At 35.1% G+C, this 27,871-nt stretch overlaps 1 protein-coding gene across 1 annotated transcript in view; it reads right to left on the bottom strand.

Moving 5' to 3' along the window:
- LRPPRC (leucine rich pentatricopeptide repeat containing) overlaps positions 1-27,871 on the bottom strand; it is a 107,951-nt gene that overhangs the window by 30,031 nt on the left and 50,049 nt on the right. The window contains exons 21-27 of the mRNA XM_008515200.2: positions 27,361-27,491; positions 26,580-26,665; positions 24,959-25,166; positions 16,962-17,086; positions 16,378-16,484; positions 5,694-5,762; positions 4,784-4,874 (exon numbers count right to left, since the gene is read on the bottom strand). Of these exons, the coding sequence (XP_008513422.1) occupies positions 4,784-4,874; positions 5,694-5,762; positions 16,378-16,484; positions 16,962-17,086; positions 24,959-25,166; positions 26,580-26,665; positions 27,361-27,491 (817 nt within the window). The remainder of the gene's footprint in view (positions 1-4,783; positions 4,875-5,693; positions 5,763-16,377; positions 16,485-16,961; positions 17,087-24,958; positions 25,167-26,579; positions 26,666-27,360; positions 27,492-27,871) is intronic.

Below are 27,871 nucleotides of genomic sequence, written 5' to 3'. Positions count from 1 at the left end.
ATTTAAGTAGTGGTCCAAGTCAGAGGGCAAAATGAAGAGGGGGGGGGGGGGGCCACAGAAAATGATAGCTTGCCTTTTCTTTTGAAAAAGAAGGATTAGGGTTATCACAACCACACTATTTTTAGCACTACAGAAGGTAGGAAGTATACAAACTGGGTTAAAAAGTATCCTTTCCTCCAATGATTCCTCTGGATTCCAGCCTCACAAGAGGCCACCCTCCCGCTACAGAGCTCCTCACTCTACTGGGCTCAAACACAGAGCAAGAAATTGGAGAGAGGCGCCCAACAAAACAGATAGAGGGGATTAAGAAGAAAATGGTAATAAACCTGAGACTGCTTATCCCTAAAGCAAATTTTAAGATAAAATTAAAACTTTTTTTCCCTTTTAAAAAAACAATAGCAAAAGGGTATTTGCATAGGAAAAAAGTTTGTGAGGCTGCCACCCACCTCTCTCCCCTGGACTGCCCCGTACCTCGTGCCTTCTTCCAGCTGTTCTCTCCCCTGTATCCTCAGTCCGGGTTAGGGGTCTAACTCCATCCGCAGAGCACTCCTCTACACTGCCATGCCCACCTCAGTGGCTAGCACAGTAAGGGCTTCAGAGATATTTTTTTCTGAATGAAAGTTTATATAGTCTTCTATGGGAATATTTAAATGCTGAGACTCACGTGAAAACAAAAATTCAGTGTTTTTCTTGAAGTTTGCATAAAATTAGAATTTAAGCATGAAATAGTTTTTCAAAAGGAAGAAAAAGTGAGGGAAGGGGGAGAATTAGCACTCGAATACAGGCTATAATCCACAAATTAAGGACTAAATGCCTAAAACGTAAGTTTTTAAATTTCAAACATTTAATAACAACTTCAGTATCACGTGCCAGAATTTGATCATTTAAGCCAGTTTTAAGAATTACATTGAAAAGTGTGTAGTTCAATGCAACCAACAATTGAAATGTAAATTTTATACCGTCTTTTTTTAAATTCTTTTTTATTGCAGTAACGTTGGATTATAACATTATATAACTTTCAGGTGTGCATTGTAATATACTTTGAATTCTGTGTAGATTACATCATGTTCACCACCCAAAGACTAATTATAATCCATCACCACACATGTGGGCCTAATCACCTTTCGTCCTCCTCCCTCTCCCCTTCCCCTCTGGTAACCACCAATCTAATCTCTGTTGCTATGAGTTTACTTGTAGTTGTTTTTGTTTGGTTTTGTTTTTTATTCTTTTTTTGAGGAAGATTAGCCCTGAGCTAACTGCTACCAATCCTCTTCTTTTTGCTGAGGAAGGCTGGCCCTGAGCTAACATCCGTGCCCATTTTCCTCTACTTTTTATATGTGGGATGCCTACCACAGCATGGCGTGCCAAGTGGTGCCATGTCCACACACGGGATCCGAACCGGTGAACCCTGGGCCGCCAAAGCAGAACGTGCACACTTAACCGCTGCCAAGCCGGCCGCTATTTGTTGTTGCTTTGATTTTCCACTTATGAGTGAGATCATATGGTGTTTGACTTTCTCCCTCTGACTTATTTCACTTAGCATAATACCCTCAAGGTCCATCCAGGTTAAAAATGGCCAGATTTCATCACTTCTTACGGCTGAGTAGTACTACATTGTGTATACATATCACATCTTCTTTATCCATTCGTCCTTTGATGAGCACCTAGGTTGCTTCCAAGTCTCGGCTATTGTGTATAAAGCTGCAATGAACATAGGGGTGCCTATGCCTTTGTGTTTTCAAGTTCTTTGGATAAATACCCAGCAGTGGAATAGCTGGATCATATGGTAGATCTATCCTTAATTTTCTGAGGATACTCCAAACTGCTTTCCATAGTGGCTGCGTCAGTTTGCACTCCCACCAGCGGCGCACAAGGGTTCCCTTCTCTCCACACCCTCTCCCACATTTGTTGTCTCCTGTCTTGTTAATTACAGCCATTCTGACCTGAGTGAGGTGATACCTCATTGTAGTTTTGATTTGCATTTCCCTCACAGCTAATAATGCTGAACATCTTTTCATGTGCCTGTTGGCCATCTGTATATCTTCTCTGGAGAAATCTCTGTTCAGATCTTTTGCTTACTTTTTAATTGGGTTGTTGGTTTTTCTGCTATTGAGACATATGAGTTCTTTGTATGTTTTGGATATTAACCCCTTATCTGATACATGGTTTGCAAATATCTTCTCCTAATTGTTAGGTTGCCTTTTCGTTTTGTTGATGGTTTCCTTTGCTGTGCAGCTTTTCAGTTTGATGTAGTCCCGTTTATTTTTTCTTTTGTTTTCCTCGCCCGGTCAGACATGGTACTTGAAAATATGCTGCTAAGACCAATGTCAAAGAGCATACTGCCTATGTTTTCTTCTAGAAGTTTCATGGTTTCAGGTCTTACATTCAAGTCTTTAATCCATTTTGAGTTGATTTTTGTGCATGGTGTAAGGAAATGGTCTACTTTCATTCTTTTGCATGTGGCTGTCCAGTTTTCCCAACAACATTTATCAAAGTAATTCTCCTTTCTCCACTTTGTGCTCTTGACTCGCTTGTCAAAAATCAAGCTGTCCATAAATACGTGGGTTTATTTCTGGGCTCTCGATTCTGTTCCAATGATCTGTGTGTCTGTTTTTGTGCCAGTACCAGGCTGTTTTGGTTACCATAGCTTTGTAGTATATTTTGAAATCAGGGAGTATGATACTTCCAGTTTTGTTCTTTTTCCTCAGGATTCCTTTGGCTATTTGGAGTCTTTTGTTGTTTCATATAAATTTTGGGATTCTTTGTTCTATTTCTGTGAAAAATGCTGTTGGAGCTTTGATAGGGATTGCATTGAATCTACAGATTGCTTTAGGAAGTATGGACATTTTAACTACGTTAATTCTTTCAATCCAAGAGCACGCAATATCTTTCCATTTCTTTGTGTCTTCTTCAACTTCTTTCAACAATGTTTTATAGTTTTCAGTGTACAGATCTTTCAGCTCTTTGGTTAAGTTTATTCCTAGGTATTTCATTCTTTTTGTTGCAACTGTAAATGGGATTGTATTCTTAATTTCTCTTTTTGCTACTTCATTGTTAGTGTAGAGAAACAACTGATTTTTGTATGTTGATTTTGTATCCTGTGACTTGAGTGTGTTCATTTATTATTTCTAAAAGTTTTTTAGTGGATTCTTTAGGGTTTTCTATATATAAAATCATGTCGTCTGCAAATAGTGATAGTTTCACTTCTTCTTTTCCTATTTGGATCTCTTTTATTTCTTTTGCTTGCCTGATTGCTCTGCCTAGGACTTCCAACACTACGTTAAATAAGAGTGGTGACAGTGGGCATCCTTGTCTGGTTCCTGTCCAAGTCTTATCTTACTTATTCCATCAAGATGTAAGAAAAAGCAACCAATGATAATAAATAAACACAAATTCAAAAAGACAAATGAGAGCCAGCCCTGGTGGCCTAATGGTTAAGTTCAGTGTACTCCACTTCGGAGGCCCAGGTTCAGTTCCTGGGCGCAGACCTACACCACTCGTCTGTTAGTGACCGCTGTTGCAGCAGCTCACATACAAAAACAGGAAGACAGGCAGCAGACGTTAGCTCAGGGCGAATCTTCCTCAGCAGGTGTGGGGAAAAAAGACAAATGAATTAACTTATTCATTGCTGCCTATGTTAGGTGAAGAAAAAATTCCCATGAGAAAAAGAGAACAATAAATCTAGATCAAATATCTATGAAGTAAAAAAAAAAAAAAAAAAGAAAGCACTGTTCCTCTCTACCCAAATACCCTAAAAGAGACCGCAAAGTTCCCAGATGTACAAATTGGGATAAACATACTAGAGCATTGTTTGATAATACAGATCAAAAATTTCAGAAATGTCAATCACTTTTAACCCTGAATACAAATTCAGCCTAAGGAAACAATTAAGAACATGAACAAAGATTAACGTACAGAGATGACCAACGAGGTATTATTTTATAACATGGAAAACTGAAGTCTATTCACATGTCTAGCAATAGATTGGTTGAGTAAATTCTAGTATATGCATTCAATGTCGTCATCTGTAGGTGATAAAATGTAGAAAAATGTATGTCATATAGAACTGAGTCAAAACTATATTATAGGGGCCGGCCCTGTGGCGGAGTGGTTAAGTTCATGCACTCTGCTTCAGCGGGCCAGGGTTTCGCCGGTTTGGATCCTGGGCATGGGCATGGCACTGCTCCTCAGGCCATGGTGAGGAGGCATCCCACAAAGCACAACCGGAGGCACTCACAACTAGAATATACAACTAGGTACTGGGGGGCTTTGGGGAGAAGAAGAAGGAAAAAATAAAAATATATAAAAAAAAGAAGATTGGCAACAGTTGTTAGCTCAGGTGCCAATCTTTAAAAAAAAAACAACTATATTATAATATGATCATATTTTAAACAGAAATTGTTCAGCAATGAATTTGTCTATCAATAACCATTTTTCTGGAAAAAGATTTATACACATGAACATGTCAATGGTTACCTATTTAAGAGAAGTGTGATAAAAAAAATCTACCAGAGGATTTAAAAAGAAAAGAATAGCTTCTCCTCAAAAAATCCTATTAAATTCTGTGGCTCTGATGAAGATTCTCACCTTCTCACTATTGCAGTAAGAATGTCAGAAATTATGAAGATTGCACGTATCTAGTGATACGGTATAATAATCCTGTGATAAAGTTCATCTGACAATCCCTGGAGCTTCCTCAAAGCCTGATCCTCCTCTCCTGCCACCACCTTCAACAGAATAAACGTCTCAAAATGAAAAGAGAAGGAACAGTCAGCTCACTTACTATATATTTTCAGCAGATTGTAGTATAGCTGGTCTCTATCACATTCAAATAGCTTCTGCGTCAGCTCCACTAATTTTTCTAGAGTTTCAACCTTAAAAATAAGATTAACAGATGGATCTAGATATACATTTTATAGCCGACAAATCTTAGTTGATAACCCTTCAAATTAGGTTTACTTTCAAAGGGCAAATTAATTTCACTTCAAAAGTTAAAGGGCTGAGCATAACAATGTGAATGTACTTAATGCCACTGAACTATACACTTAAAAATAGTTAAAATGATAAACTTTATATGTGTTTTACCACAATTAAAAAAAATTTTATTTTAAGCTAAAGGGCTAAAGGACTCTTTGGAGGCAAGAACCCAACATAAACAATTATCTAATTGAGGGAACCTCAACGAAGGTATATTTTGGAGAACTGAAAGATATTTGGGGTGGAAGACTGGGTGAATATATCCTATGCTTATTAATAAGAATACCACTCCACCAAAACCTTATACTTCCATTCCCCTGTGGCTTTTACTTGGCAGGATGTGAAAAGATATCTGCACACGGGGGTGGGGGTGGTGGTAAAGTAGAAAGTCCACTGGGCTCCCACCAAGCAACTCCTCGGGTCGATAAGGACTGAAGCAGATTTAAACTGCCAAGGACACAAGGTTAGCCTGCTTAAACCAACAATGAGGAAAGAGCAAGCTGAAATTCTTCAGGGCTCAAGTTAAAATTTTTATAGATTCTACTGCACCTCAGGAACAAAAATTAAGCTATTGCTTATATTTGGAAAACAAACGAGATAACACTGCTTAATAATGCTGTCTATCTCCTGAAATCCCCAAATGCTCACGTGACATGTAGGACATTAGCTTTCTACTCACAGTTTGAGATGCTTGAGACCAGAAATTAAACACAAACCTGATTACTTGAAATACACCTATCACAAAACCACTGAAGTCTTGTAGGCCGAGCTCTAATGCCTGGAGTCTGTAAAACAAAATAACCACACAGCACACAGGTTAGGGCTTTAGCTAAGTGCTGACTTTCCCTCCAAGACAGTTTTCTTCTGATGAATTTGCTGCCTCCTTCCCAAACATATACACTAAAAGAAACCTATAACTTAATCCCACAGTTATCAAAGCCCTATGGGATAGATCAGAGCGTGAAACGTGACCTACACTTAACCTATGTCTAGAAGACTTGGGTTATTTCAAAATGCTCTCTTGAAGGTCAATTTTCATTCCATAAATTTTTATTATTAAAATAGCTAAGATTTCTTTAGTTCAAAAAGAAACCTTGAAATGATGAAATAAACCCCAAAATTTGTCAAATTAAATGCACACACCCACTTCAGAGATCCTAACAGATTCAGTGAACAAAAATTATTTATATGTTACATAGACTTATTAACAACTGTCACAACAATAAACCTATGGCTTTTATTTTTTAAAAGAAACATGCTTTGTAAAATTTAGTGATGAAAGTATTCTAACTACCACAAATGCTTGCCTAATATCTAAAACCAAATGTTTAAAGAGCTAAGTACTTAAAACAAGCTGAGTATGCAAAATTAGTTCATAGTCTTAGTTTATTTCAATAATTGAGACGGATGTTATATGCTTAATTAAAAATTACTAAGGTTTAGGGGCTGGCCCTGTGGCCGAGTGGTTAAGTTCGCGCGCTCTGCTGCAGGCAGCCCAGTGTTTCGTTGGTTCGAATCCTGGGCGCGGATATGGCACCGCTCATCAGGCCACGCTGGGGCAGCGTCCCACATGCCACAACTAGAAGGACCCACAATGAATAATGTACAACTGTGTACCGGGGGGCTTTGGGGAGAAAAAGGAGAAAAAAAAAATCTTAAAAGAAAAAAAGAAATTACTAAGGTTTAGTCAAGAACTCTGGCTTCAAAGTAATTATTTTACCATTTTGGGTACTGGAATAAAAGACAAACCATTTTCCACATAATTCCAAGGATTTGTCATTCTAACTACAGTATTTTCATCATCTGTAAGAGGGCTTCACCATTAAATACTACATTTCAATCACAGCATTATGATGAGAAAACTACATACTCATTAGCCCTGGCTGCTCCAGTCTAGAGGAGGTATCTTTACTCCTTTCTCCACTCAGTTTTGTTGACTAAACCAGGTACCCCTTGAATCTGATCTCTTATTTATAAACCCTCATTATTTTTTATTTCCTAAAATAATATTGCACAATGTTAAATTAAGAACTGAAGCAGAACCTAATATCTCAGAGCTTTGGTAGAATGACAGGAAAATCAGTACAGTAGAAGTTAAGTATTCTCATTCTAACTGCAAGTATCCACATTTTGTGATACAAGAAATAAATGTCAAATAAATTAATTGTTGGAATATATTCTCAAATATCATTAATATTTACATTTGCACACAACTTCTACTCAAGGATTTTCTCACATTATCTATTTTGTTTCACATGCATTACATTGAAAATGAAACCAACATCAAATGTATACAAAAATCCCTTGAAAAAATACTAGCTAATCCTCTTTAGAACACAGCAAAATGTAAGGGCTACAATTCACTTACAACTTTCCATATTATTGCTGATCCAAATGCCAACGATCTAAATAGCACAACTTTTATGACAAACTCTTCTTTTTTGTGGCTGCTTAATCTGCCTGTCACTGACAGGACAGCTGACTATATTATATGGCAGATATTCCTATGTTTCATTTTGAAATTGAGAACTGTTTTCACATATAAACCTCAATCATCAAAAGAACATCTAGGTCAGATTAACTAAATCTCCTGGGCTTCTGTAATAGTCTACATTTCTGGCTTATCTCTTAACATCTTATTGAATTTTAAACACTGCAAGTTGAAAGCAAAAATAGAAAATGTAATAAAAACATGGAGAAGAATAGAATTCTAATTGGGATGTTGAATACAACTATCAAAAACCAGTTAATGATTAATTAAAACAATGAACTCGACTCTAGTTTTTTTCTGTTTTTGCTACATACAATCTATTTAATGGACAGTTGAGGATAAAATAATTATTTTAATAAAAATCCTGGTATGTTTGTTTCCACTTGGGTTACTGTGCAGTTCCAATTTAGTATTAGGTTCACTTGTATAAGAAAAAAAAGTAATCCAAAATCAAAAACAATTTCCATAACTTTAATTTCACTATATTACTCTGATGTAAATTTGCTATTATCATGTTTCTATGTATACTAGTAAAAATAGATATCAAGTAATTATTACCTTTAAAGTGAAAATAAATGAAGATTCTTCTACTTCAAACTATTTCAAGAAAAACCATCTTACATTTAACTCAAATAGAAACGTTTACCTGTTTTTATTTTTCTTTCCATTACTGCAGGAAATGGGAAACGGACAAGAAACACACAAACCACCAGCGTAGCTTCATGTCCTCTAGTCAGTGTGCAGGGAGGACAATCAGGTACACGATGGGACGGAACTAACAAAAACAAGAACCCAACTATTTATCCCATAGCTAGGAGAGCAAGGGAGGGAAAAGGGCCTCATGGAACTTATTAAACCTTCAATATCTATCCTCGTCTCTAAAATCTTCAGAGAGAGACTTAAAGACCATGTCAAGGAGGAAAACATGACTGAGCAAGCCAACCTAACAGTCAATCATAAACTAAACACGATCCACTTAACCAGGAGTTACAGGAGATACTAAGTATATTAACTCACAGGAGAGGGGATGTGAACCGGCATGAGAACTGCTATCGCGTGAAACCAAGGAGGTCAGGGGAAAAAAAAAAAACTAGCTCTAAAATCCCTTTTGTATATATAAGATCCACTCTGGCTTATTAAGGAAAGCAAATTAGGATAAAACCCTGAATTTGATCTAGTGAGGAAGAAAGGGAAGAGTAACAAATATTGGCAGATTGCTGTAATCTAAACTTTCAGTCCTAAACACAAAGCCATAAAAAGAAGGGTTTCGCCCCCCGAGAAGACAGCAAATTTATTCTGGCTGCAGTGCCACTGAAGGATAACAGTAGATAAGAAGAGAGGGGAAAAAGTCAAGAAAGCAATTTTGGAGAAAGGGTAAGTTGTTTCAGTGATTCAGATATTGAGGAGTCAAGAGATCACGGAGGTCATACTGCAATATAAAAATGTATCGAATCAACACATTGTACACCTTAAACTTATGCAATATGTCAATCTTATCTAAATTTTTTAAAAAAGAGAGAGAGAGAGATCATGGAGGTAGGAATGGTGTAGAGGAACCAACAGAAAATGTGAAATCAGGCCCAATTTCAAATTCCATGACCACTACACTAAGGAAACAAGCTCCACACACTTGACCCAAGTATCTCTGCCCTGGTGACTTCTCCACCTTGCTCTGTGAGGCTCCTATGAAGACGTCCATGAAAATCACAGGAGGGTATAAGGGTACCAGTATCAGTTATACTGTTTAGCTTGTAATCTGGGCCTGAACCTCAAGGGAAGAGGTTAGAATAAGAAATGCTGACTAAGTTCAAATTAGACTCTTACTCATCTTTGTTTTAGCACCCTGAGGACTTACCAGTCCCTGGCACACGGCAGGCACTCGGGAAGTGATTACTGAACTGCTCAAAGTGCTATGAATAAAATTAAATAATATATTTCTTTATGGAAACCTTTAATATGGTTAACATTTCAGATCATTATTTAACTCTTCATACTTCTATGTATCATCTCTCCCCAGACTTAATGTCCAGTCTTAAAACACAAAATAAATTATCCAAACAGCATTAATTTAAATGACCTGCAACACTTCCTTCCTGGGAGGTGACTGAAGTAGCTTAAGAGATAATTAACTCAAACAATGAAGCCATTTTTTTGTTTACAAAGAAATGCCATCTTATTTTATTATAATTTCTAGCAAAAGGAGTGTGGGACTAGAAGTCATGAGGCCTGCGTTTTAGTCCAAATCTCTGCTACTGTGAACCATAAAAGAGGTGGTACCTGTAAAGACATAACAAAATTTCTGTCTTTACATATTAGGGGACTTAAAAAACAGTAATGACACTTGACTCACTTCTAAGACATGATTTTAAGTAAATAATCTGAAAACCAAATACGACTACAGGTAAAGAATTACGATGACTACTTATAACAGTGAAAATTTTTCTCAAAGCAGAAATGGGCAAATAAACTTTAGCTCTATTATACAACGGAATGATGTGGCCATTAAAAATAATGCTTAGAAGAGTTCTTAATTGCACGCAGGGAAATGCAGAGACAGTGATGTAAGAAGGTATTAAATAAGCTATATGATTCACTTCAATTATATATAAAAGAAATATGCTTTGAATAAAAGGACAGAAAAACCACAAAGATGACTAGATAAGTAATGGGATTAATAGTGAGTCTTTCTACTTGGCATATTTTAAACAATAACCTGTGTAAGTTTCACGTAAGTCTATTCACAGGGGAAAAAAAATCAGACTGATCCTTATCACTGGTAAGATACAAAACACACTTCACAAAACATATTTACCTGATATTACTACATAAGTTTGTAAAAATAATTTGTGACCATTTCCCCAGTGGCATATTTCATTTCAGGTTGTGCCAGAGGAATGCTGGAAGGAACTAAGGATAGTTAGCCTGTAGAGGATGAGACTGCAGAAGAGACAAAGAGCTGACTTCAACACAGGAAAGAATGTCACACAGAAGGAAGAGAATAAAACTAACATTTATTACGTGTTTAATAATGTACCAGACACTCTAGATGAGGTCTTATTAGGGTTATCTGATAGAGTCCTAAGAGACAGAACAAGCATAAACGACGGTAGCACTTTCCTGCCTCAGGACCTTTGCACAGGCAATTCCCTCTACCTGAAATGCTTTTGCCTCCATCTGTATATGGCTGACTTCCACTTCATCCTTTACTTCTCATCCCAACCATCACTTCCTCACAAAGATCTAGTCTAAAATAGGTCCTTTTTACAGCACTTCTCTCTTACAGCAATTACTGCATTTTATAGATTCATCTTTTTAAGGTCTAGCTCTATGACTAGACTGTAAGATGTGATGAATAATTATTTGTTGAAGGAAGGGAGGGAGAGAAAATTGGTCACACTGGGAAGCCACTCAACTGTGATCAACTATCTTAGTTAAAAGGCTTCATTGAGGAAGTTTCAGGTGAAGAAATCTGCCAATGCCAACTCTAAAGGTTCATGATGGGAGATGCTGTATCAAATCTAAGCCAGAGCTTAGTTTAGCTCGAATTAGAGCTCAGATGATCTCATGCCTCTGTTAATTCACCCTACCTTCTGCTAACTAAGGTTATTATCCTTCAGTTATTAGATATTTAAAACGACTGAGTAAAGTATCTTAAAAATCCCACAACCACTATCCTAATTCAGATCCTATTAGTCTCACTGGCCCAAACCCCTTGTAATCTATCGTAACACTTCTACTAGCATAAGTTATTGTTTCAGCACTGCTCAGAGTCGATCGTCTTCTGAACGAACTCCAACTTGCTTATTCTGATACTGAAGGGTCTCTGGGAACAATCTACCCTCACAAAGTATTTCTCACAAATCCTATATCCTAGGATAAAAGAACTATTTAGAAAGTCGGAAAGGAAATAAAACTGTCTTTGTTTGTAGATGACACAATTTTACATACAGAAAATCCTAAAGACTCCACCAAAAAACCATTAGAACTCATCGACAGATTCAGTAAAGTTGCAGGATACAAAATCAACATACGGAAATCAGGTTCATTTCTATACAACAACAACAAAATATCTGAAAAAGAAATAAAGAAAACAGTCCCATTCACAATAGTATCCAAAACAATAAAACACTTAAGAATAAACTTAACCAAGGATGTGAAAGATCTGTACACAGAAACAGAAAGGGAAGATGTACATGGAAAACTATTTCATGTTCATAGACGGAAAGAATTAATATTGTTAAAATGTCCACACTACCCAAAACCACCTATAGATTCAGTGCAATCCCTATCAAAATTCCAAATGGCATCCTAAAATTTGTATGGAACCAGAAAAGATCCCGAACAGCCAAAGCAATCCTGAGAAAGAAGAACAAAGCTGGAGGTATCATAGTTCCTGATTTTAAATTATACTACAAAGCTATAGTAACCAAAACAGTATGGTACTGGCATAAAAAAAGACACACAGACCAGTGGAACAAAACTGACAGGCCAGAAATAAACCCACACATATATCGTCAACTACTATTTGACAAGGGAGCCAAGAATACTCAAAGGGGAAGGGACAGTGTCTTTAATAAATGGTGGTGGGAAAACTGGATAATCACACACAGAAGAATGAAACTGGGCCCCTATCTTACATCACTCACAAAAATTAACTTGCAATAGATTAAACACTTTAACCTAAGACCTGAAATCATAAAACTCCTAGAAGAAAACATAAGGAAAAAGCTCCTTGATATTGGTCTTGGCAATGATCTTTTGGGTAAGACACCAAAAGCATAAGCAACAAAAGCAAAAGTAAACAAGGAGGACTACATCAAACTAAAAAGCTTCTGCACAGCAAAAGAAATAACCGACAAAATGAAAAGGCAAGCAACAGAAGAAAATATTTGCAAGTCATATAGCTGATAAGTGGTAAATATCCAAAATATATGAGCAATTCATACAACTCAATAGCAAAAAAGCCAATCTGATTAAAAAAATGGGCAGAGAAACTGAGCAGACATTTTTCCAAAGATGATACACAAATGACCAACCCTGGGAAATGCAAATCAAAACCAAGAGTTATCACCTTGTACCTGTCAGAATGGCTATCATCAAAAAGAAAAGAGACAGGGGCCGGCCCAGTGGCACAGGGGTTAAGTGCGCACGTTCTGCTTCGGCAGCCTGGCATTCACCGGTTTGGATCCTGGGTGCAGACATGGCATCGCTTCGCAAGCCATGCTGTGGTAGGCGTCCGACATATAAAGTAGAGGAAGACGGGCACAGATGTTAGCTCAGGGCTAGTATTCCTCAGCAAAAAGAGGAGGATTGGCAGCGGATGTTAGCTCAGGGCTAACCTTCCTCAAAAAAAAAAAAGAAAGAAACAAAGAAAAAAAGGTAAGAGGTAAATGTTGGCAAGGATGTGGAGAAAAGAAAACTCTGTATACTGTTGGTGGGAACATAAATTGGTTCAGTCACTATGAAAAACAGTATGGAGGTTCCTCAGAAGACTAAAACTAAAACTACCATATGATCCAGGAATCCCACTTCTGGATATATATACAAAGGAAATGAAATCAGGATCTCAAAGAGATATATGTACTCCCATATTCATTGCAGCATTATTCATAATAGCCAAGACATGGAAACAATCCAAGTGGCTGCCTATGGATGAATGAATAGAGAAGGTGTGGTATAAATATATACAATGAAATACTATTCAACTATGAGAAAGAAAGAAATCCTCCCATGTACGACAACATGGATGGACCTTGAGGATATCATGCTAAGTGAAATAAGTCAGACAGGGAAAGACATATACCATATGAGGTCACTTATATGTGGAACCTAAAAAAGCCAAACTCCTAGGAACAGAGCATTGAATGGTAGTTGCCAGGGCCTGGGGGAAATGGGGAGATGTTGCTCAAAGGGTACAAACTCAATTATAAGATGAACAGGTTCTGGAGATCTAACGTACAGCTTGATTATTATGTATTTACATACTTGAAAATTGCTAAGAGAGAAGATCTTAAATGTTCTCGTGACAAAAAAAGAAATGGTAATTATGTGAGGTGACGGAGGTGTTAACTGATGCTACTGTGGTAATCATTTTGCACTATCTAAGTATACCAAATCAACACAGTTTGCACACCTTAAACTTACATAGTGTTATATGTCAATTATATCTTAATAAAGTTGGGGCGGGGAGAAGAACTACTTAGAGACTTCCCTTTTCTCTTTCTTTGCTCTGCCTCTAACACCCTTCCCAACCCCATCAAATTCCCGAATGTTAAAGGACTGCCACGTCTATCAAGCCCCACTTTCCTCCAGAAAGTCTTGCCTAATTTTCCTACACTGGGAGTAAGTTCCATTCTTGAACTCTCAGAACTCTTTACACTTTTCTTACAGCAGTTAACAGTTCTCAGTCTTATACAGCAGTTATCTTCACATTTTAATCTCAAGTTCAAGGAGATGCACAGTAGCTCCTTGAAGGTTGATCTTACTCTGATTCACTTTTCTCTCTTCTTCTCTTTCTTTTGAAAGAAAATAACACTTTTTCTGAATATAAGCATATATATGCTTATTATAGAAAACTCAGAAAAATATAAAGCAAAACAGAGCTATAATTGCACCTTCTTGCAATAATCCGTATGTAGAAATAAAACATAATACTACGTTAAAACGTGTTATACATATGTATACCAACTCATTTTAAAAACAACACAGGCCATATTATACACTGAATCTTGCCTCTTCTTTCCTCATTTAATGCGAGCATTTTTATGACTGGTTTATCATATTTCCCACAGTGCTTCAAATACAAAGAAGCTTCATTGTATATCTTGCTTTGGAAATTCAACCCTAGTGAATCTCCCCTTTGATAAGACACTATCGTATTTTTAGGAATGATAAAAATGTTGCACAGTATTTCTAATATTCTTTCATATGCTGATACAGTCCTAGCTTATTAACCTTAATTACTTTTTATATTTTTAATAATTCTTAGAAAACTCTAAGAGAAAACTCCAAGGTCTTGAATTTTAATACTGAAAAAAGCAAATTCCCACTTTAACTCCAATTAATCATAAAAAAAAAACGCAACTGAAAAATGTGCCTCAGAATATTCTCATATATTACATACTTTGCTGTCCTACCCTAGGGTACTGCAGAGGTTCTGTAAAGCTATTCTTTCTCTTTTAAGCAATTTTTACACATCTAGTATGAAAATTCTGTCACCAGGATACAGTCATTCCTAAATGATCACAGTCATTGTAAACTAGCCAAGCTTTAAAATAATTAAGATGCAGTCTTCTCTTGCCTATTCATGTGACAAGCATGTACCTTAAGCTCAGCATCATATTGTGAATTATGTGAGGTAAAGAAGACAACACCATCCCTACCTTTAAGGGGCAAAGAATTAATATTATTGATTACTACCATAATCCAGAAAACATGCAAGCTGCTTTACATACATTATGTGATTGAATCTTAAAGAAAGATATTATATTTCCTTTTATAGATGAGGAAGCTTAAAAAGGTTTAGTAACTTGTCCATTATCACACTAGCAAATAGACGGCAAAAGGAGAACTCACTCTTGGCTATTATGTCTTGCTTATTACATAAAGAGAGGCACATGATTTCCTACTTAGAACCTCTCGTCGCTATTATCTGAAAATCTGAGCTTCCTTTCCACTCTGATCAGTGCCTGCTAACACTGATACCATACACAAAGAACCGGAGAGCTCAACAGGCAGACAGCTCCTCTCAATATCAAATACACCATGCATTTTCGATCAAAGAATTTATACCATTTTCTAGAAAACACAAATGAACTGCTTGAGCTACAGAAGCACCTGTCCAAGATCTCCTGGCCCACTGCCCTCTAGACTAGAGGACAGACTGAGTTATACGACAAAAGAGACCAAAGTTCTGAATTAATTTCACGGTCCTCGCTTTTCAGACTAGACTTTTCTCTTCTCTGAAAAACACCAAGAGAAACTAATCACTTTCTGGGTTCTGTGCCTACATTTTCAATTTCATGATAAGCAGTCATCAATACACAAACAAGGAGGCCAAACACCACTTCTGTGTCGTGTCCACCATGGGCACTTGTGGAAAAAGACATGGAGTGATGGCAAAGTATGATCTGAGAGAATGTGATCACTGATGTATTTACAAATGTATTTTATCACATTAAATATTTTTTCTTAAAGCAATGAGTCCATCTTCTGTGGAATGGTTTTTGTTGTTTTTTTTTTTAGTGGACACAATTATTTAACAGTAAAATTAATCACAATTTGGACAGACTTTATAGATGCCCTTTGACTTATCAATTTCAGTAAGCAAAATTTCAATCAAGCCTAGATAAAATATACTAATCCTAAATAGGCCAGGTTTGTCACCTGGCCATTTTCCATAAGCTGCTTACCATAGCAAAAAAAAAAAAAAAAAAGAAGAAGAAATTTTAAATTAAATGCCAAACAGTTGCAGACAGCACTTGTTTGGCTGATTAACTTGTAGACAAGCATTACAAATAAATCTGAGCATGGTCTGCTGCAAATTAAATTCCACTGCTTTTAAGAACAAAGAATTCCTTGGCAAAGAGGATTAGCAACTTTACACCCAGGAATGCCAGTTTAATTTAATTGTTCCACAATCCAAGATTTAATATGCAAATATCATTTTGATATATAACAGTGAATTTAACAAAGTGAGGAAACAAATTCAATATACAACCAGGCTGCCTTTTCTGAACTGTAATTATATACAATAAAGAAATTGGCTGAGTTCCCCCCCCCCCATTATTGGGACTGAATTATATTAACATGAATCAGAACAAGCATAATTAAAGGTTAAAAATTTTACACGTATTCTAATTAAGAGTCTAAACAGCTGTACAATTAGAATACTGTAGTTAAAATCACACCTCAATGATCTTCTTGGCCTCTTTGTAATTTCCTGTTTGTAGAAAGGCAAAGAAGAGATCATAGAGCATCGTCATTTCACCTTGTTCTTGGCTCACAAAGTCCATTGCTAGAGAAAAAAGAAGAAAAAACATAAACACATTATCACTTGAAGTTCTGGACAAATACAAGAAAACTCAAATATTTAGAATAACTTAAAGATTATAGCTATATCAACCAATTTTCTGTCATATTCCTTATCTAACAGCATAACATCTATTTATGACATTAAGTACCTAAGACTAGCTTCAAAGAGAACTGGTGAGGATAAGGGTAAAAAATTCTCATAAAGGCTGATCATCAATAAGTAGAACAAAAAACAACATAGGGATAACCTTTCAAAATGAACAATTATTAAAGTCAAGGACATTTATAATATTGAAAATGTATCTGATATTTTTCTTTTCAATTTAGAAGTGTAAAAAAGTTTCTCTGGATGTGCTTGCCTTCCTTTTAAATTTTCTCTTCACAGCAATGCATTAAGATTAAATAAGCAAAAGGAGAAAAAAACAAAACAACTATACTAAGATATTAGAAGGTGACTAACCTTTCTGAATTAGATCAGTCTCGCCTTTCTCTATCAGTTTACACAAGACATCATGAATCCTTGGTAATATTTTATACTTCTTATGGCAGTCAATGGCAACTTCAAGAGCAGTAGGTAAGTCATCCCTTGGAAACATCAAAATATTAACAATGAATAAAATATATCTAATTTAGTTTAAAGAGATATACGATGACTAGTCAAAATGTACACGACTTTAAGGTAGAAAACCATGAAGCCAAAATGGAAAAAAAAAGTAAGAGAAACAATCCTTATATATAAATAAACGTTCAGAGCACAGACATCAATAGCAGTTCCATTTTCGCCGCTTCATCTTTATTATTTTGCTGGCTAAATGGCACTTTTTTGAAAAGTCCAAAGAGATGAAGATACTCTGAGATTATTATAAATAAAATCCGATTTTATATAAAAATGGCTATTAAGAATGTATTATTTCTAAAAACAAGGACTACTATCAAATATTTCTTCCAGCTACTTATGTGTGTTTATGGTCCTCAATTCCAGATTTTGAAAACTTTATTAAATGTCCATCAATAGCTATCAAGGAATTTTCGAGCACTTTCAACTCTATCATCATATTTTTTATATTGCCACATCTCCATGCAAGGAGGAAGTAACTTCAGGATATATGGAGAGAGAAACTTATTCTTACTAAAACCAGGATATTCTTATGGTCAGTAAATTTTAGGAAGACTCTTAAAAAGTTTCTCTTTAAAGGGTAGGCTTTTAAAAATTATTTCTAATTATAAAGTCAAGGTTTCTCTTTTATGTGAAAATAAATTAAAATAAAAAGACATTTTCATTAAGTCAGAGTTTCTTAAACAAGAGTGTGGAAATACATTCTTGTGGGTCCTCAAAAACTACTTTTTCCTTTCACAGGAAAAGGACAGTATAAGAAATATGTAAGACCTTGGAAAAGCTACAGAGATTATGTGATCCAATTCTACTTGTCATCTTCTTTATTTTTAAATAGGAGGAAATAAGGCATGTAGAGACTGACAGATTAGCCTAAGGCCACAAGGTAAACAGAGGAAGGCTCTGTCATCAGATCCCTGGACTTCCCACTTCCAGTTGAGCACATCTAAGTATACATCACGCTCCATGAAAAGCAGTTGTTTATTTAAACTAATGAGGTGCTACAATTTGGAATAACAAATAAAGATTCTTGAAAATAAAAGTACGAAATGTATAAAAAAAGAAGCATGGTTAGAGACATAGAGCAAAATACAACCAGTGACAGCGATAATCCTTGTGGAGAAAACATATTTCTCTCGCAAACAAAACAGTTTTCAAAAGGAAGGAGTCTTTTTTTATTTTCTGTTGAAGCCCTAACATCTCGGTCCATTATACAAATGTTATGTTGCCCTAGACTGAATTACTATTTTATCTAGATTAAGATTTTAAGATCTACTAAAAAGTAAAATACCACGCAGAAGTGTTAATTTCATTGCAATAACACTGACACAGTGAAAATGAGCCTATCCTGACGGAACTCTACCTTATCCCCTTACTGAGCCCTGTTTACAGTGCATCTTCTGGCACCCTACAGAGTCATTTGAATTTTTGTCATTTGGGGTGAAGACTAAATTACAGGTTAATTTCAAAACCGCAAGTAGATGTTGCAGGCTAGATTACTGTCATACAAGAGAAATGCTACAGTAGCTACCACATATGATATAAAGCTTTATATAATCAGTATTTTCCCTTGCTGCAGACACAAGTTTAGTTATTACCTTTCTACAATTCCATTTAATGGAAAACTACTAGAATATTTTTAAGAGAAAAACTAACACATACTGATTTTCTTAAAGCAGTATGATTTGCTTTTTCAGATCAATTCCCAAACTACAATAGTATTGTCTCAATTGTATTTTCCCTACATTAGGTCAAAACTATCAATAAACGAGCAAATAATTGTTCTGTCAATCAAAGAGACATGTTAATAGTCTTTGGTCTCCAAATATATGCTTCTGAAGATTATACATGCTCAGAACAACAACAGAAAAGACAAGAATAGCAAAATGGAAATAATTTATATATTTGTTAGTAATTTTAAGTACCAATGTTACTGCTCTCAGGTTGCCAACAAAATGAATTAGAAATCTATAATGAAACATTTTGTACAAATTGTACTGATGATAGAAAAGAACTAATGACTAGTCGGTTCTTTTTAATCCCTATTATCTACATTCTGACTTGTTCGATCATGTCACTTTAAAATAAAGAGATAAAAATGTCCATTCCTCATAATTTGATGTCATCATTAATCTTTCCTAGTAAAGCTTGAAAACTTGAGTGACAGAAATGAAAAATATAAAAAAGTACCTAAAAGTCACATTGCTACGAAAATAGTTGTATATTCACAGGACTTTTGAATTTCAACTCCAACTGATAAGTACTACATGCAGTTTGACTGTAGCAATGTGATACGTTTCTAGAGGTGGTGATGAAAATCAGATTATCACAATGCCTGAACTCAAGGACCTTTGGGTTCCCTCTCAGTTCTAATACTCTAACATGAGGTTCTACAAATTTGAGCTTATTAGGTTCATCAACTCAAACGTTTCACACCAGCAGAGAAAATCATCATATGAAAATACTGCTCTTATTAGGCAGAATAAAATCAGTAAGAACAGCAAAATATCAAAAGGAAAAAGGTGGAAACTGCTTTATATCCAAAATGTTGGACATTTTACCTCTAGTTTCTGTGATCTAAAATGATCCTGTGATTTCCTTTGTACATTTTAAAACACTAGAACTGACTTAAAATCCTACTCTAAAATAACAATAATCCTTTGAAGAAACCATGTTAGTAATATTAACTCTGGATTCTCAACTTTGATTCCGTGCTTATTTCAGTATATATATGCATAATTTCTAAAGCTTTATATACATATGGGTCACAACTTTTTAAAAGTCCATTCCTGACAAAAATTTAGCCACTGCTTTCACAAACCTCAAATAATACTGAAGAAAATCAACTCTGTAACATACTATTATCTCTAAAAAAAAAAAAAACCCACCGTCATATTTTCACAGTGACTAGATTCCCCCTCAAACTATTTCAATGAAATATATAAAGTAATTTTCATGAATAAAACTACATATGCGAAAAAAGCAATATTAAAAAATATTTTGATTGATGTAAATTAACAATATAAGTTTTACCAAAATTCTGTAAGCCTATGAAACAAAGGCAGGATGGAAGAAAGGAAGATTCTGTAATTCTGAATTTTAAGCACATACACATATAAGGCTGAGTCCACAAGTAATTTGAACACTTAAAAGAGAGCTTTATTTATTAACTTGAATGGACTCACTTGGCTCATATTAAAATTCATTCTAGAATCTCTAATCCACCTTTTAAGGGAACATGACCATATATAAAACTACTACAAACTGTAATTTTGCATTATTACATGGAGAAACATCCAAAAAAAGGCAAGCCTGAAGCTCATGTGGCAAATCTGATATTATGTCTTTTAGTTTTTATTATGAAATTAAAGTATGCTATAACGTCAGTGACAGAAAAACAAACACTGGACATATATTCATATGAGGTATCCACTGATGATAAAATTACCAGGAAACAAAGCACTCCTAACTCAAATTCCTCACTCTATACAACTGTGACAATCACAAATGTGTCTCATATGATCTCGAATTGTTAGAACAAGCCCAACCACTGACAACTATCTATTCACCTATCAGTAGCTTTAAACTTAATCTCCTTACTCATAGTAAGTAGCTTTCCAATCCTGAGAGTATACTTAATTTAAACAACAAAAATGACAAATAGTGATTTTTAATTGCAGTAAAGTGCTTCAACATTACACATAAAGTGTTAGTGAAGTGGCAATTTACCTAAAGGGCTTACTAAATGAAAAGCTCTCCAAATCTGAAATGACTAGAGAAAAGAGGAGCCTTGGGGAAGAAAAAAGTTTAAAACAAGAGAGGAAAAAAACACCTCAACACTCTAAAAACAAACTATTCTATAAATCTTAAGCAAATATTCAGTGTGGAGAGAAATCAATTCAGGAGAAACCACTGTCTTCACAAAAATTATTCTGTTAAGAGAACCAGTCCTTGAAAGAGCTAAATGTTTTTTTCTGTTCATCATCTACAAACGAGGAATCTTCAAGGAGACTGGTGTTGCAATTACAACTAATCCTCCCCAAAAAATTAACTGTGTTGAAGGCTTTGTAATTTCCCTAGGTACAATTTAGCTGTCACTTACTTTAAAATTTACTCAAACATGCGTTCCGAACAGCACTAACTTCACATGTCAAGTGCTTTCCAGCCAATTGAGTCTAAACTGGAAGTCGGTGTTAAACAACTGAATGATTAGACAAGATAGCTCATTTCCCTGCTCTTTTGTTCAGAATAAAATGCCACATTTACATTATCAGGCTCAACAGGATTTTCTGACAGAAGGAGAAAAAACCCTACTGAACACTGTCCGTACTAAGCACATGAAGCCTGTCATTTACCAATCATCCTTCAAAAAGCAATAGCCATGAATGTAACTTAATTACGACCCAATGATCCTTGACGAAAAATCATCTTATCACTGTCCTGTCCCCCTAGGGCAAATGAACTACTTTTGTCCTTTGGCACTGATGATGCTAAATTCTTAATTGCAATAATGGAGTAAAAGAGTCAAACCTCCCTAATTTCCTTTCAGCACACAAAGAGTTTTACTCTAGAAGGCAAGCATTCCCATAAATAATAAAAGTATCCAGTACAAATGAAGATGCTAAAATTGAAGGGGAGTGTATATGACAGAACAACCAGCATTTTAAAAAGTGTATTTCCCATTTATGTAACATATTAAAGTGTTACAGTGAGTTTAAAAACTTAGATTGTTATAGGTTCATCTTACAGAAATTGTGACCTTTATGAAGAACTCAAGATTAACTTAGCAGGAGTTCTGGGAGGATTATACATACAAAGTCCATGATTCACTTAAATGAAATGCATGTGGGCATATACAGATTATAGCACAAATCAGCACAGAAAAATCCTTAATGGAAAGCAGAAATTAAAGCTTCTTTGATCATTTGCACTAAATAATCCAGTTAAACAGCCTCAGATATTTTTCATAGGCAATGAAACCAAAATGGATCAGCTAGAAAACAAGTGAATCTGAAACAGCATCATACAAATTTTTAGGCTTTTAAACCGAATGGCCCAGATTTTATTAATTTCATTTCCTTCACCATTGCATAAAGACTGATCAAAAGCTCTTTTAACCTATTTTAAAGCATTTCTTTCTTCCTTAATATGGAGGATCATCTTCCAGAATCAGGCATGATTTCAATTAAAAAAAATTTTTTTTAAGTAGTTACAAAAGAAAATGTTTAAAAAATAACATTTGTTTGGACTACATGTAGGCATGTGGCTTATAAAATGAAAATTTTGTTCAACTCTGCACATTTCTTTTTTGTTCAATGTAAGTATCATTTTGTTAATACAAAAGCAATTCGTTTACAAACGGTTCAATAATTTTGAAAATTTGTTATTGTTTTGGATTTCCCTTGGCAAATGAATAAAAACAAAACGTTTCATTTTCCACACCCACAAAGCTTTTTATATGTTATCCAACTAACAAACTGACACAGTATTAATCTCTCCTGTGCTTTATCCGATGCTGGAAAAGTCAGTTCAAAATTAAGATCTACTGAATCTTAAAGATCATTTTTCTGAGGAATTCAACTTCATAGATTTGTTCCAGAATTACAATATATAAGTGATAGCCTCTTTAGAGTCTTTGCAATGGCATCTCAAAAAGAGGCTCACCTTTCAATGAAAGGATGAAGCTTTGGTACTATGTTCCGAAAAAGTATTCATAATTTTATCTCAAGTTTGAATAAGTAAGGCTCATTCCCCAGATGAGCTCATACCTGCTGAGGTCAATTACATGATATTATTGAAGATCAAATACATTTAATCAAATCAAATACACATGGACTTTTTGGCAGGCTAGTACACTTAATCCTAGTACTGTACTTGTCATGATTCCGTATTAATTAGTTATCTTCCATCAGTTGGGGAAAATATAATTGGAAAACATTTCAAAGTCAATTTTTTCCTCCAACTTATGCCCGACTAGGAGGGCTACTACTGTTCTCTGCAATTTCATAAACATAAAATTTCCTTTATCTCCTTTTTATTATTTTCATGACTCTAAAACAGTCAACAAAACCTTTTTATTATGATAGATGAAACTGAAAGATCGTGTCATGGAGACTGTCTTGCAAAGCAAAGGTAGCAAAAAAAAAAAAAAACTTAGGCAAATAAAAATAGAAGGTAATAATTTCTCTACGTATGTGAAAGTAGAAAGAAATCATAAAAGAAAAGATACTAATTTAGATTTCTCTAGCCCAATTAACAGGGACAGCCAAATTTTACTGAGCCATACAAGTCTGACTGTGCCGTATAATGAGAAGCCCAGAGCATGCCCCAGGTTAACATCTGAATCCCATGCTATTTCCATTTTCCCTTGGGTAAGCTCTTCTTGGTTCATGAGCCCCATCTGCAGACCTCTTTTGGAAAACCTTTGTCTCTCCTCTGTCTTCAAAGTATTTCTATTTGTAAGATACTTTTCTATTATGGCCTCGTTTTCATTGTCAATTATTTTATTTTTTGCCCAGCAGTAGAGGAGGGCCTAATTCTTCTGGGCACTGGGCCCATTTCTTTCAAATCTCTATGCAGAGAGCACTACATAAAATTTGCAGAGATGGGTCTCTTAAACAATCAAAAAAATTCTAGTAGGAAGCATATTAATTATAGGATTTCTATATAAAGTTGGCGGTGAACATGAGAACTCAGTAACACAGTAATTGTTTGAATCACTATTTCTTCAAAAGGATATAATGCTGAGATTGTGGAGGTTAAGATTTGGCCAATCATCAAACTGTTTTTTGATTGAATGGCAAACATGAATGTATGTGCATATTAATATATACACACATTTCTTAACATAGAGCTAGTTAAAAGAGATGTTTTTTATTTCACCTTTTAAATCCAATTCTAAACCATTCATTACATTCAATTAATTATACCCCCTAATAAGTAAAGAAAAACTACCAGAAATTCGGGAAGAATATGAGAAACATTAAGATATATCTTTTATTTTTCTCCTGGCACTGATAGGGCAACATCCGCACTAAAATCAGAAAATCCCAATCATAAAATAAGCAGATTAAAAATTGCATTAAGCCGCGGAAAAGATGACAAAGAGGTAAGATCTAAGAAATTTAAGGGGGAAAAAAAACCACAACAGAAAAGAAAAACAAAAACAAAAGGAAAAGAAGATAGTAAGGGTGCTTAATCATCTTACTAAAATGTTTCAACTCATTACAAGAGGGTAGGCTGATTTTATGATTTGCACTGCAAATAATACCTTAAATTGGGCACCAACATGTACATTCCAAATGTAAAAATGTTCAAACTCAGTAAATCTTTCCCTATCAACAAAATTCATCTTCTTCTCACAAGGCACACACACATCTTCTACAATATTTACCAAAGCTAGAATAACTGTATTGGTACATGCAATTAAAATAAAATACCACATGGAGTAAGGGGCACTGAAGAGATGCTGCTGCATTATTACCTGAATAATGGTCATGATGTGTAATCAAAAGCCCCAGAGAATCCTTCTTTCTTACATTTATTAATAATTAACTCTTATAAGGCTCAAAAATGGGAAAAACTAGATTCAATTTCATGTCATATCATTAAATTTCCCACAGAAAAATTGCCATAGACCATTCATTCCATTGAGAAGTAATCCACAGGACCACAGGGCTGCTGGTGATTTTAAAGGTCACCTACTCCATGTAAGCCCTCTTATTCTGTGGCAAATAACCTCCAAGCTTCCACAGCAACACAGAGTATTTACAAAGTATAACCCCCAAATGATTATTCTCATTCTTTTATGCCAACATTTAAAATTCAAAATTCAATTAACTTACTTTTCCAAATAAAGAGTGACCAAAGGGGAACTTATGGTGGTGGATGGTTTCGCTAACCCTAGAGTCACGATGGCTTCATGCAACTGTTGTACTGTTTCAGTTTCACCTCTTAAAGCTGCGCCATTTAGGATGTGGAAAAAGGACAAGACTGTTGCATCTTTGATAAGAACATCCTTCTCTTTCATCTCCTTTAGAATGTTAATAGCATCTACAATGAAGTAACACAAAAGACCCTTAGGTAATTTCATGTAGGGAAAACAAACTGCTATTAAAACAGCATTTCAAGCCCAGCAGGAATGTAAATTCTAGTGTATAATGCCGATTTCAAGTTAATTACTACTTGCATTTCTAAACGAGACTACAATTATAAATCCACAATAGCATGGTTTTATCATTTCCCTGCAACTTTGACTACAAATTATAGATAGGGACTGTGTGCCCACTCTGCACCACATAACCCTGTACGGTCTGCCCTATAGCTGTAAGATCCTCCTAAATGGATGCTTTTATCGTTCAGAGCTAACATCTGCTAAATCACACCATTGTTTCTTCAGCAGATGGCTTGTCAGGAGGCCAGATAATAAAGATGTGTTTACACTGTATATACAGCCAGACTAATGGTCTGATACCGATAGGGCCTGTTTGCTATGTCGATACTAATTAGCCAAGAGGAGCCAATGAAAGCTTTCCAAAAGACTGCATGTTAATACATTAGATTCATTAAGCTTCATTAGGAAGGCAGAAACAAACATTTTAGGATATGGAATAAGTGCATTTTTATAATGTTGTTCATAATTATTGCACAGACAAAATGTTTTGACCGCTTTACAAAAAGAATTTTAAAAAGCAGGCTAATCCTTAAAAAGAGTTTTCTGTGTTAAAAAGGGTTCCTAGGAAAAAATTCAATGTTCAAATCAAATATTTTCTCCATACATTTTTCACTATAAAACTTTTTTTAAATCTTCTCTAGGAATAAACGGAAGAGAGGAAAGCTAAAAAGGAAGTTTCAAAACAAAGCCCAATGAGAGAGTTAAGAAACAAGCAAACAGTAAAACTATCTTATCAAATGTGATTAATTCTATTAGGCTTAGCATTATCTGAACAACTAGAAAATTAGAATATGCACATCAGCTATATAATCAGCTGGGCTTTCCCTGGAAACTTCTAAATAAAAACTATTAAAGTACACATTTTGTTAATGTCATTAAAAGTTAAGACAAAGACTAGTGCAAAATTCATATTCTTAAACAAAGGTTATGTTTATAGTTATGTTCAGCCTTCGGATGTTCTTAAGCAAAAACAAAGCCATTAGTATAGGCATATAAGCAAATTGTGCCACAAGTCATGATCTTCAAACTCAATCCAAACAGCAACGCTAATAAAAACTAGCTGCAGAAATGCAAAAAGCACTGAGCTGTGCAAATGTAAATGACAAGCTTGCCAATCCATTAAAACTAATGGCCTACACTGTCCATGCAGCTCTGGTTGGATTCACATGCAAATTTCTATGCAAAGTGTTCAAGCACTTTGCAGGACATGATATACCATTAATATCAATTCACGTATTATTCCAGTGGCAAGATACTTGCATCACATATTTCCTTTATGTGCCGAGGCTTACCTTGGAGCTTGCCATGTTTTCCCAATACTTTTACAAGGCCCACATACTTGTTGGTGTCAAGGACGGCAGATGAATCTAAACGGTCACTAAAAATTAAAGCCACATTTATGTTAGCTTCAAAGCTGATTAACCATCCATTTTATCATTTTTCAAAAACTCATCAGATGGTCTGAATTGTTATTAACACTGGCTTCAGCTAAGGTTTATTTTTCAAGCCATATACAAATTCACATGTATTTATATTTAAAGTGACAAAAGAAGTAAAGATCTAACACTACATACATATTGCATCACTATGTCTCCAAATGATGCTAATGAAGGAACTCTTACGCCTCATGGTAGTTTAGGTGATTCTAACCATGTCATGAACACTGAAATACCCAAAAAGGCATATTTTTATTTGATAAATATATCAGGATTGGGAAGCCAAAGATACTTGAGAAATGGACAAAATTTTGTTTACACCACAGTATAGAAAGGGGAATGTTTAACAAACCTCATAAAATAGTTACCATCACCACTGTTGTGATATGCATTATGTAATCAATGGGGAAAAATTCTTGGCTTTAGGAGCAGAAAATCTTATCATACTTAAAGACTCCTTGCTAAAAACAAGCCATAATTAATCAGAGCCTCCTATTATGAAATGTCAAAGGTACTGACAAAAAAGAATTTTTAAAAATTACATTATAGAAGAGAGCAATAGTCAATCTACACGATCCATCAAGGGCTGTATATCAGCATAAATGTTGATGATTTGTTTCAGTACCAAGGTACTCACAATTCTTGTTTCAGGTTCAATGCATCTTCTGCATTATCATGTCGACAGCACAAATTTATTAAAGCTGCATAGCCACCGACAGCCATGTCCGATTCATATTTTGCTTTCAATTCAAGAGCTTTTTGCATGTTCTAAAATAAAGGATAGAGTGAAAAAGAAAGAAGAAATGAGTACGAAAGAAAATGTAAAATTTCTGGTTTTAATGCTCAGAGTGTAGAAAAAGTTAAAAGTACTTTAAAAATAAATGGATTCATGTTATTAACTTCACCTTGCTTCTTGGCATTTTTATTCGCCTTTTAAAAAGCAGGCAAGATACACATGTGGGGTTTAAAAGATTGGTTATCTGTAATGCAAAACGGTCCACCGTGCCAAATTTGATGTTTTAGCTTTGGTATTGTACTATAAAAAAGACTTCTAGATTAAACATGTACCAAGTCAGCCCCTAATCACAATCCAATTTCCATACACAGAAATATATATCATCGTAAACTTCCTCACAGTCTACTTTCAT

The sequence above is a fragment of the Equus przewalskii genome, chromosome 14 (assembly GCF_037783145.1).
Source record: "Equus przewalskii isolate Varuska chromosome 14, EquPr2, whole genome shotgun sequence".
Taxonomy (NCBI): domain Eukaryota; kingdom Metazoa; phylum Chordata; class Mammalia; order Perissodactyla; family Equidae; genus Equus; species Equus przewalskii.
The sequence above is the reverse complement of the archived record's forward strand: the minus strand, read 5'-3'. Positions and strand labels throughout refer to the sequence as shown.